Source organism: Carlito syrichta, unplaced genomic scaffold (genome assembly GCF_000164805.1).
Source record: "Carlito syrichta isolate Samal-C Ts95f unplaced genomic scaffold, Tarsius_syrichta-2.0.1 Scaffold113598, whole genome shotgun sequence".
In the NCBI taxonomy this organism is placed as follows: Eukaryota; Metazoa; Chordata; class Mammalia; order Primates; family Tarsiidae; genus Carlito; species Carlito syrichta.
Window position 1 is genome coordinate 233,455 of NW_007057694.1, and position 12,276 is coordinate 245,730.

The following is a 12,276-nucleotide window of genomic DNA, read 5'->3' on the forward strand; positions in this document are numbered from 1 at the left end:
GGGGGCGGGGACATGCTGGACACAGAACGGGGTGGGCGGGGAGGAGCGGGTGGGGGGTCACTGCTGTCTCCCACCAACCACTCAGGCCGGAGGGGACTGCAGGCTTCCCTTCCTCTGTGGTTTCCCACCATATTCCTGATCTTATTCCACGTTGGGTTTTTTAGTTTTGTTAACAGACAGATGTGGTCTTGTTCCGTCTCCCAGGCTAGAGTGCAGTGGCAGGATCATGGCTGGCAGCCTCCAACTCCAGGGCTCAAGACATCCTCCTGCCTCAGCTTCTCAAGTAGCTAGGACCACAGGCACATGCCATCTGCACCTGGCTAATTACAAAATTTTTTTTTCTGTAGAAATGGGGTGTTGCTGTGTTGCCCAGGCTGCTCTAACTCCTGGCCTCGAGCAATCCTCCCGTCTTGGCCTCCCCAAAGTGCTGGGATTACAGGGGAGACCACTATGGCCAGCCCCCATGTTCATTATTGCATTCCCTGATCCTGACCCTAGCCAAGTGGGCTAGGATAAATGAAGAAAACAAGCAACTCTGCCCTCTGGCTTTCTCTGCAATTCTACCCAGTTTTTTTTTTGAGTTGGAGTCTCACTGTGTCACCCAGACTGGAGTGCAGTGGCCACTCCCAGCCACCGCAGCCTCGACCTGCTGGGCTCCAGCGATCCTTCCACTCAGACTTCCAAGTAGCTGGAACTACAGGCACGCGCTACCACACCCGGCTGATTTTTTGATTTATTGTAGAGATGAGGTCTCGCCTGCCCAGGCGGGTCTCAAACCTGTGGGCTCAGGCAATACACTCACCTCGCCTCCCAAAGGCGCGGATTACAGGCTGAGCCACCGAGCCTGGCTCCCAGTTTTAAAGGGAGGTGTCCACTACACTCCCTCTAACTCTTCTGGATTATTTGTGGTCAGTTGAAGAGTTGGCTGTCCTGGCCCAGTGGCCACTCCCATTTCTAGGCTCCTAGCTGATTTCTCACCAGGCTCATCTACTGGGGATGCCAACTCTTCTCCTCTTCTCCAGCTTCTATGTCACTAATAATTCTGAGAGCTTTCTATTTTTTTTTTTTTTTTTTTGAGTAGGAGTCTCACTCTGTCACCCAGGCTGGAGTGCAGTGGCATGCTTATGGCCATGCCAGCGTTGACATGCTGGGCTCCGGTGATCCTTCTGCCGCAGCCTTCCAAGTATCGGGAACTACAAGTGCATGCTACCACGCCCAACTAATTTTTTGATTTATTGTAGAGATAACGTCTCACCAAGTTGCCCAGGCTGTTCTCCAACTGTGGGCTTAGGCAATCCTCTCACCTTGGCCTCCCAAAGTGCTGGGATTACAGGCTTGAGCCACCACACCCGGCCTCTGAGAGCTTTCTGAGCAACCTGTCCACATTTGTCTTTGTGTGTGTGTGTACCATTTTAACCAATGAACTGTACAATTCAGTGGTATTAAGCACATTTACAGTGTTGTAACCATCACCACCATCCATCTCCGGGAGAACTTTTTCATCATCCCAAGCTAGAACTCTAACAGTATTCATAAAACACAAATCCCCCATCTTCCTCTCCCCCCAGCCCCTGGCAACCCCCTTTCTGCTGCCTCTATGACTTTGCTCTAGGTGCCTCATAAGTGGAATCATCCAAATACGGCCCTTTTGTGCCTGGCTATTTCACTGAGTATAATGTCTTTCAGGTTCATGTGTGTTGTAGCCTGTGTGAGAATTTCTTCCCTTTTTCGGGCTGAATAATATTCCATTGTTTGTATACCTCAGGTAGTTTATGCATTCAGCAGTTGATGGACATCTGGGTTGCTTCCCCCTTTTGGTTACTGTGAATCAGGCTGCTGTGAGTAGGGGTGTACAAATGTCTGTCCGAGTCCCTGCCTTCAATCCTTTTGGGTGCATACCAAGAAGCAAAAACACTGGAATGTGTGGGGATTCTATAGTTAACTTTTCGAGGAACCACCAGGCTTTTTCCACAGCAGCTGAACCACTTTACATTCCCATCAGTGATGCACAAGGGTTCCCATTTCCCCACATCCTCACCCATGCTTGTTATTTTCTGTTTTGTTTTTATAATGGCCTTCCTAATGGGTATGAAGTGGTATCTCATTGTGGTCACATTTGTCTTTGCTACGTTAAATGGGGTTTCGGTGTTTGGTTTCAGTGTTGAGGGGAAACCAATGAACTGACAGAGGAAAGCATTCTCCCCTCTTCTTCTAATTCCCCTCCTCCTTGTCTCTTTTTTACATTTATTTTTTATGGGTCAGAGTCTTACTCTGTCGCACAGGCTGGAGTGCAGTAGCTCACCATAGCCTTGACACCCTGGTCTCAGGTGATCCTCCTATCTCTGCCTCCTGAGTAGCTGGGACTAGAGACACACGCCACCACTCCCGGATAATTTTTTGATTTTTTTTGTAGAGACAAGGTTTCACTTTGTTGCCTGGGCAGGTCTCGAACTCCTGGGCTCAAAAGCCTTCTTGGCCTTCCAAAGTGCTGAGGTCACAGGCATGAGCCGTAGTGTCCAACCTCCTTTTATCTTTTAAACCCTACTAGTCTTCAAGGTCTGGCCTCCCTGCATCCTCCTTACCAACCACAGCAGCTGTCTGTACCACTCAATTGGTCCTTTTGCCAAATATCACTCAGGCAGGGCACAATGGCTTACACATGCAATCCTGGCACTTTGGGAGGCCAAGGCAGGAGGATCCCTTGAGGACAACAATAACATAGTGAGACCCAGACTCTACAAAAATTTTTAAAAATTTTCTGGACATGATATGTGCCTGTAGTTCTAGCTACTTGAGGGGGCTAAGTTGGGAGGATGTTTGAGCCCAGGAGTTTGAGGTTGCAGTGAGCTACGATTATACCACTGCCCTCCAGCCAGGGCAACAGAGGGAGACTCTGCCTCGTTTGTTTGTTTGTTTGTTTGTTTTTGAGTTGGAGTCTCACTTTGTCACCCAGGCTGGAGTGCAGTGGCATGCTCACAGCCACCCCAGTGTTGACCTGCTGGGCTCTGGTGACCCTTCCTCCTCAGCCTTCCAAGTGTCCAGAACCACAGGTGCATGCTACTATGCTCCACCAATTTTTTTATTTATTGCAGAGATGAGGTCTGGCCAAGTTGCCCAGGCTGGTCTGGAACCTACGGGCTCAGGCAATCCACTCGCCTCAGCCTCCCCAAGTGTTGGGATTATAGGCTGAGCCACCGACTGACCTTTTGAGGTATGTGCCCTTGTGATCCAACCAGCCTGGGAACTCCTTGAGGCAGCAACTGTTGTACAGTCGTGTGCTTTGCGGCCCTGGCACAGGCCTCTTCTGAGCAGACACTTGCTACGTGACACACCCTGTTCATGGGGAGGGTGGCGTGGGAGAGCTCAGGACTACGTCAAGCATGGGAAGGGAGGGCTTGAGAACATGAAGCCCAGCTCTGCCAGCTGCCAGTGGACACTGGCTTGACAGCTCCTCAGTTCCTCTTTGAGGAGGGAGAAGAGACAGAACTACCAAGATGCCTCCTGCAGCACACCCACCCTTCAGCTAAAGCAGGCCTGGTCACCATGACACCTGCCCACCCCTGTGCGATGCCCTGTGCTCTTCCAAGCACTTTCACTCACATTTTGTCGCTGGTTCTTCCGTAATTAAGATGCATGCGAAGCTCAGATAGCTTTACTCCCTTTTGGGGGTGGTAAGAAGGTTGGGATTTAGAGAGGAAACACCATTTGCCCTATGTCCCAGGACCAGTAAGTAGAAGAGCTGACACTAGAATCAATGTCTCTTGTTTTTTACTTCAAACCTCATCCCACTGCATAATACTGCCCATCTCTTGGACATGTGCATCTAATGTCACTCTCCTGCTCACAAGCACTCACTAGCTCCTCACTTTCTACTGAAACACTACAGCATCCTTGGCCTGGCACTCAAGCCTCTTCATGACCTCATCCCATTCTACTTATTCTCACAATCCAGCTGTCCCTGTATTACCCCCATGCCTTTTCAGATCCTATTCATTCTGTTTGGTGTGACTTCCTCCTCTCACTTCCACAGTTGCAAACCCAGCTGGAAGGTAACTTCAGAACAAAGTCTTTCATCCCCCCAGCCACAAGTCCTCTCTTCCTCCTCTGAATTTCCACAGCACTTGCTCTGCCTCTCTCTCTCCCCTTCCCTCCCTCCCTCCCTCCCTTTTTGGTACAGATTATTTTCTGCTATATGATATTGAGAACATGCAGTCCTCAGTCAGCCCTCTTTCTTCTGTGTCCTGCACCTGTAGCTCCTGGATACCTCCACCTAAATGCGTCCTGGATACCTCCACCTAAATGCCCCATGGGCACCCCAAACCGCTTTCCATTGTTTCCCTGCAAGCCTGTCTCTCTCCCGAGACCTCATTCTGATTAGTGGCACTGCTATGCACCCAGTTAGAAGCCAAAGGTCCTGGGGTCACTGTAGCTTCCTCTTCCATACCCCCTGAGGGTTGAACCTGGTTTGTCTGGTTCACCACTGTGTCCCTGGTACTTAGCATAGCACCAGCAATAAGCGTTGGATACAAGGATAAAGACATATCTTAGTGCATTAGCAATTGCCACATGACAAATCACCCCAGACCATCAACAAATCATCAGCAGCTGACTCAGTCACCATTGGCTCTGGCAGCTCACGTGTCTGTGTTGGCAGATCCTGGCTGGCCTTGAGACTGTGAGTCCTCTAGGCTCTGTTTGATGCTTGGCTGAGGCGTGCAGCTCCACTGCCCCTGTCTCTCAGCCTTCTCCTGGGCCCAGTGGACTAGTCCGGACACATTCTTCTCATGATGAGAGCAGAGGCACAAAGGCGAGAAGCCCAGCTGCACAAGTGTGGTCCAAGGCTCTGGTTAAGGCATGCCCACCGACATCCCATTGGCTAGGGCAAGTCACATGGCTAAGCCACCAAGTCAGCCACTGACTTCTGCCCCTTCTACTTCTTTTGATTTACGACAGGGTCTCACTCTGTCCCCAGAATGTATAGTAGTATGATCATAGCTCACTGCAGTCAAAACCTCCTGGGCTCAAGATATCCCCCTGCCTCAGCCTCCTGAATAGCTGGGACTACAGGTGATACCATGCCAAATTAATTAAAACACATTTTAAAAAACCCCATCTCACTGTGATGCCCAGACTAGTCTCCAACTCCTAGCCTCAAGAGATCCTCCCACCTCAGCCTCCCAAAGTGCTGGGGTTACAGGCATGAGCTACTACATCCAGCCTCTGCCACTTAACTATCTTTGGACTCCATCCCACCCTCCTCTTTCCTCTCCTCATTGCTGTTACTCTGGCTCAGCCCTTATCACACCTCACCTGGATGGCCCCAAAAGTTTCCCATCTTTGTCTTGCTCCTTCCAATTCACTCATCACAAGATGAAAGAGTGTCAGAAGGCAGCTGGGCGTGGTGGCTCACGCCTGTAATCCCAGCACTTTGGGAGGCTGAGGTGAAAGGATTGCCTGAGCCCAGCAGGCCGAGGCTGCTGTGGTCGTGAGCAGCATGCCACTACACTCCAGCCTGAGCAACAGAATGAGACTCCAACTCAAAAAGAAAAAAGAAAAAGAAAAAGGCCATTGCCTGACTAGACTCTGGTGTGGCCATGCGCTCTTTGAGCTATGGCCATTGCCATGTTTCCTAAGCTTTGGCCCCTCTTCTAACTTGGGGAGGTGAATCAATCTCTCTTTCTAATTTACTTTTCAAATAAACTATATTTTCCAATCCAAAAAAAAAAAAGAGAGTGTCAGAAGAGCAATTTTTCCAAGACACATATCTGATGTTTCTCTCGACTTAAAGCCCATGAATGAATCTTGAAAATCTACAGAGTAAAGCTGGGCCCCGGGCTGGCTGGCAGAGGCCCTCTCGGTCCTTCTCTGCCTCTGATCCTATTCTCTGGGTCTCTGTCTGCATCACTGTTTTTGGAATTGGGATGCCCTTCCCACCTGCTGCCTTGTGCCCCCCCCTCCAGCCCATGAGCCCACAGTCCTCCTCCAAGACCCGTTCCCCCTCTTGAGGACTTTCTTAAACACCTGACCCTAGAGCTGACTGCCGCCCTGTCTGCCCATCTCCTCACCTTCACATCTCTGCAGGACAGCACTCTGAGGAAGGCTTGTTAAGAGAGAAAAGCAGAGGCCCAGCGCAATGGCTCAAGCCTGTACTTCGGCACTTTGGGAAGCCAAGGGGAGAGGATCACTTGAGTGAGCCCAGGAGTTTGAGAACAGCTTGGGCAACATAGTGAAACTTCTCTCTATACAAATAAAAAAAAAATTAGCTGGACATGGTAGCACATGCCCATAGTCCCAGCTTCTCAGGAGGCTGAGGCAGAAGGATCGCCTGAGTCCAGAAGGTCAAGCCCATACCTCTGTACTGTGTTCTACACCTATAGAACCTGCTCCTTCCTTCGATGGCTGTGTGGATCCTATTCAAAGCCGTGATGGTACCACTGCTCTCCAGTCTGGGTAACAGAGTGAAACCCTGACTCAAACAAAATAGAGATAAGCGGGATATAAAACTTAGTATTTAACATGACTGATTTTGCACTGGCATACATGCGTGTAAGTATACAAAAAGCTTAGCAACAGTCCTCTCTGAATGGTGATATGTGATTTTTTTCCTTATATTTCTCTTCATACTGTAAGATTTTCTTCCTAACAAGCATGTATATCTTTTATAAAAAATAAAACTTCATCTTAAAAGTGCTTGTGAGGCTGGGCTCAGTGGCTCAACCTGTAATCCCAGCGCTTTGGGAGGCCGAGGCAAGTGGATCGTCTGAGCCCGTGGGTTTGAGACCAGCCCGGGCAACTTGGCGAGACCTTGTCTGTACAATAAATAAAAAATTAGCCAGGCATGGTAGCACACGCCTCTAGTTCCGGCTACTTGGAAGGTTGAGGCGGAAGGATCACTGGAGCCCAGCAGGTTGACGCTGGGGTGGCTGTGAGTGTGCCACTGCACTCTAGCCTGGGCGACAGAGTGAGACTCCAAAAAAAATAAGTGCTTGTGAGTGAATATGTATTAATTCTCTTTGTACTTTGTCTATAGAAGATGTTCCATAAAAGCGCCAAAGGAACCTGAGGAGTGGTGAGGCCTTGCAAAATGGGTGCAAGTCCTTCCCTCCTGACCCTTCCTAACCACACACCGGGCTTCTGGGTGTGAACGTGGTGAGCTGGTGACGATCAGGGCCCCAGGGCTCACTGCCTGGAATCCTGGCAGATACGCTCACCTGTGGGGTCTAAGGCATGAAACCTGATGGCTCTGTGCCTCAGTTTCCTTATAGGTAGAGGATTATAGAATCATGACCACAGAAGTTGATTGTGAGGATGAACAAGGTAGGTGACACACTGATCGGAATCCTGCAAATGCTCCAGAAAGGGCACTGTGGATTCTGGCACAGAGCTAGGCTGCTTTGAGCTACCTCCTGCCCAAAGCAAGTCACACTGCCCCTGCCCTTGACAACCTCTGGGCTGCCCTACCTGCCAAGCAGGTGAGGTCCCTGCCCCCACCCTGAGCACCAAGCCAGTGAGCCAAGCAGCCTTATGAAAACAATCCTACAAAGAGCCCTCAGGGGAAAAAAAACTCCCACAAGTGGCCTAGGTGGTGACTGTGAGCTTCCTGCTTCCCCATAGCTACAGAAGGATTAATTCCAGGCGAAGGGTCCAGAACCAGCCCTCAGAAGGGCAGGCTTGAAAAGAGGTTAGGATGAAGGGGCACAGCCTCTTAAACCCCCATCTTTTACTGTACTGCCCCCGCCCCCCGCCCCAGGTAAGGTGAGAACAGGCCAGGCTCCAGGAAACATGCTGAGGGACTGGGCTCTGGGGCAGGACGACATGGGCACAGGTATGGGCTCTGGAGACCACTTGGTCTCCTGCCCTGACTCGGGCTCCTCTGAACTTAGGTCTGCGCACCTGACCTGTACACACCCCAACTGGCTCCTGGGGGCCTGGTCTTGGGACAGGTGTTCCCCATTCAGCTGCTCCCTTGCAGAGGCCACATATGACTGTATGGGTCTCATCACTTGGGTCAGCCCCTACCTTGATGCTGACTTTATCTGTTTTATTTTATTTATTTATTTTTGAGTTAGGGTCTTATTCTGTCCCCCAGGTTGGAGTGCAGTGGCATGATCACGACTCTCTGAAGCTTCGACCTCCAGGTCTCAGGTGATCCTCCTGCCTCAGCCTCCTGAGTAGCTGGGACTACAGGCGTGTGCCACCACACATGCCTGGCTTATTTTTCAGATTTTTTTGTAGAGAAGAGGTCTGGCTATGTTGCCTAGGCTGATCTCGAACTCCTGGACTCAAGCGATTCTCCCACCTCGGCCTCCCAAAGTGCTGGGATTACAGGTGTGAGCCACCGTGCCTGGCCAATTTTATTTCTATTATTTGTTGTTGTTATTGTTGTTGTTGTTTGAGTTGGAGTCTCACTCTGTCGCCCAGACTGGAGGGCAGTTATTTTGTTTTTTAGAAAATTTGTAGAGTTTAGGCTCAAACTCCTGGCATCCAGAAAAGTGCTGGAATTACAGGTGTGAGCCACGGCACCCAGCTGTGATACTGACCTTGAACCTTGCTCTTCTTGCCTCTGACCTCTCTGGGATGACCAAGAATGGTTTCCCAGGTGGTAACAAATCAGAGGCTCCAGTCCCACCCCACCCCAGTAACTGGAAAAACTGAACCCCAAAACCCTATGAGCAGAAGCAAGATGGAAGGAGGAGCTGTCAAAAGGAGAGAGAAACCAAGGGTGAGAGGACAAACCACCAGATGGGAGAGAGGGTGAGGGAGAGAGAACAAGGTGTGCCCAAGGCCCAGATTCCATTTCTGGGCGGTGAGAAACCCTTGGGCAGAAGGAGGGAAGTTCACTGGGCAAGGTTGTACGCTGCTTGAGGGTGGTGTTGGAACATAGCCAGTCCACAAAAGATGAAGAGGGGAAACAAAAGACCTGGCTGGGGACAGAAGATGGGTGAAGACAGAGGAAGGGGAGAGTGTCATTGGCTGGGCTGGCAGCTCAGCATGGCAGAAGATGCTGACTAGAGGCCGGACAGTGGCTTGGGGGTGTTTCCAGAATGCACTCCCCAAACCTGCTGTTTTTGTTTTGAGTAAGGGTCTCAGTCTTGTCACCCAGGCTGTAGTAGATAGTACGATATGACCCACCGCAGCCTCAACTTCCTAGGTTCAGGCAACCCTTCTGCCTCAGCCCCCTGAATAGCTGGGATTATAGACATACGCCACCATGACCGGCTAGTTATTTATTTATTTTTTAATATAGAAGCAGTCTTGCTATGTTGCCCAGGCTGATCTCGAACTCCTAGGCTCAAGCAATCCTCCCACCTCAGCTTCCCAAAGTGCTGGGATTACAGGAATGAGCCACCGCGCTGGGTCCCCAAACCCACTTCTAGTTATCACAGGAGGTATGCTTCAACTCTGAGCTAGGACAGGCTCACTCAGTCTCTGCTGGGTCCAACAAACCCCTGTTCCCTGCCCTGGCCTCCCTCTAACCTGGCCCCTGAGCCCCTGGGCCCCTTCCAGTACCTCCTTGCTCAGCCCTAGGATCAAAGCCCGAAGCAGGAAGAGCCAGCAGCTCAGTGGATGTCGGCCTCTTTCTCCCAGTGACAAACAAAACTATCCTGAGGTCTGCGACACAAAGACAGGGTAGCCCGGGAGCAAAAATCAGGGTGAAGTAAGGAGCAGTGCGTGGGCACAACTGGAAGCATGAGGAAAGAGTCTGGAGAGCAGCAGATGTCTTAACAAGCAGGTTTTGGGGAGCACTTAAACACAAGAGTCCTCGTAGCTGGCGAAAGGCCGGGAACACAGAAAGACAGAGCTCAGGCGACTTGTCTGGGCAGGGAACTGCCTCCCAAGGGAGTGGGTGATGGAGAGAAGGAGCGGGCTTTCAGAGGCTTGCTCCCTAGGACTATCCCACCTGAGCCTGTAAGCTAGGCCACAGAGTGGCAGGGCCAGCGGGTGGTAGGGCCAGCAGCTGAGAGGAGTGAAGTAACTGCAGGAAAATCTAAGACAGGCAGGTAGCAAAGCCAGAAGGAACAGCGACCCTTGGTTTTTTCTGAAGTGCCCATCTTGTTCCAGGAAGCTAAGGAACCACAACACAGTAATGCTGGAAATCTCTGTCCAGTGAAGCATCTCCCTAGAAAGTCAGGATGCTGGCCAGGTACAGTGGCTCACGGCTGTAATCCCAGCACTTTGGGAGGTCGAGGCGAGAGGATTGTCCAAGCAGGGGTTCATGGCCAGCCTGGGCAACTTGGTGAGACCTCCTCTCTAAAAAAAGAAAGCCAGGATTCCCCTCCCATGTGGCCACCCCACCATGTCCTAAGCTCAGTACCCATCTCTGGGCACCCACATCATGACCTGCAGCCCTTCTGGGATGCCCCTGAGGGCACAGCAGTGGGGGGCAGTGGGGGATAGCGTCAGCGACCTGGTGTCAAGTCCCCTGGGAGGCTCTGTGCTGTCTAGTGGTGCCAGAAGGGGGAGGGCAGTCACTCTTATATATGGGGTCAGACGCAAGGTTGGAAATGGCCCTGCCTTCCCCCATGGTCAGCATATCAGCAAGAGGAAAGCAGGGCTGGCCCAGGGCCAGAAAGGAAGCCAGGGGAGGGAACCGCCTGTGGCCACCGGCTGGCTTGGACTCCACAGAATTCCACCCTCTTGCTGTGGGCATCCTTAGGAGAGGCCCCCAAGATAGGTGATACTGCTGGCCTTGAGGGGCTTCTCCTTCCACCTCCCAAGTCACAGTAATAATAATAATAACAATAGCCAGGCTCTCTTCTCAGTATTTCCATGCATTAACTTAGATAATCCTCAAGCCCATTTTACAGATGGGAAAAGTGAGGCAAAAAGAACCTACTTTCTTACAGCTATAAAAGGCAAGGCTGGCTGGGTGCAGTGGCTCACGTCTGTAATCCTAACACTTTGGGAGGAGGAGGTGAAAGGATTGCCTGAGTCCAGGGGTTCAGGGGTTCAAGACCAGCTTGGGCTACTTGGAGAGACCTCGACTCTACAATAAATAAAAAAATTACCTGGGCATGGTGGCATGCACCTGTAGTTCCAGCTACTTGGGAGACTGAGGTGGAAGGGCCATCTGAGCCCAGAGGGCCAAGGGTGCGATGGCCGTTTGCGTACACTGCATTCCAGCCTGAGCAACAAAGTGAGACTCCTAGTCAAAATAAAATAAAATTAAAAAGGCAAGGATGGGGCCAGGCGCAGTGGTTCACACTTGTAATCCCAGCACTTTGGGAGGCAGAGGTGGAAGAACTGCTTGAGGAGCTAGAGCCCAGCCTGAGCAACAGAGCAAGACCCCATCTCTACAAAAAAAGAAAAGAAAAATGCAAGGCTGCGACTCAATTCCATAAGTCTAGCTCCAGAGTCTTCAATCCTAATCAGCATGCTGCACTGCCCCGAGACCTGGTTCCAGGCTCCTCCAAGGGCACTATCAATTTCTAAGTTTCTGCTTCTAGAAGGCCGTGATGCTATGTGGAGAGACAACAAGATGCAAGAAGGTTGTGAGCGCCAAGGAGGACCATCAGCAGAGCTCACGTGGGGTGTCTGAGCTGCCGAAGGCTCCAGCCTGTTCTTCAGGCCACATTCTGGCAGAATCTACATTAAGGTCTTCCAAGGTCAAAGCTGAGCCTCAGTTCTCAAGGTGTGCACCACTTACAGGCCTCTTACCAGGACACACATTACCCAGAGCCTCCTGACTGGCAGCCCGCCCCAGTGCTCCTGGAGATTGCAGATGGCCCAGCCCTGTCACGGGAACACCAGCTAAGAGCAGTGGCCAGTGTGCAGGCTGCTCAGGGAACAACAGCCAGGCTGTCAGAACAACCAGTCCACATTTGGAGGACTTTAGGGGCCTCTGACATGAAGCAAACCCCAGCAGGAACACAGCAGGGCTAGTGGGCTTGGGGAATGGAGTCAGTCCTGGCACAGAGGTTCCCGGCACTCGGGAAGCAAAGGGCAGCCTGCAAGAGGGACCACAGGCTGCCATCCAGGGCGTTGCCTGGAATGCTCTTCCCAGACCTTCACACAGCTGCCTCTCTGTTATCATTCAGGTCTCAGCTGTTAGCTCTCAGAGACAGGCTCTGGTTCCCAGGTCCAAAATGGCCTTCGGTCACTCATATCATCCCATTTTATTTTCTTCATAGCACTTTCTGATATTTTACTGCTTATTTCTGATCTGTCTCTCCATAAGTAGAATGAAAGTTTTATGAAGGCAGGGCATTGTCTTTTTCACTGCTATGATGATAACCTGTGGCTGGCAATAATACCTAATAACACTTGTGGGATGGG

General features: G+C 51.1%; 1 protein-coding gene across 1 annotated transcript in view; it reads right to left on the reverse strand.

Annotated features, from left to right (window-relative positions):
• The window catches only part of TMEM229B (transmembrane protein 229B), a 15,630-nt gene that overhangs the window by 915 nt on the left and 2,439 nt on the right, over window positions 1–12,276 (reverse strand). Inside the window, exon 2 of the mRNA XM_008071944.2 lies at window positions 5,439–5,474. Coding sequence (XP_008070135.2) covers window positions 5,439–5,474 — 36 coding nt within the window. The remainder of the gene's footprint in view (window positions 1–5,438; window positions 5,475–12,276) is intronic.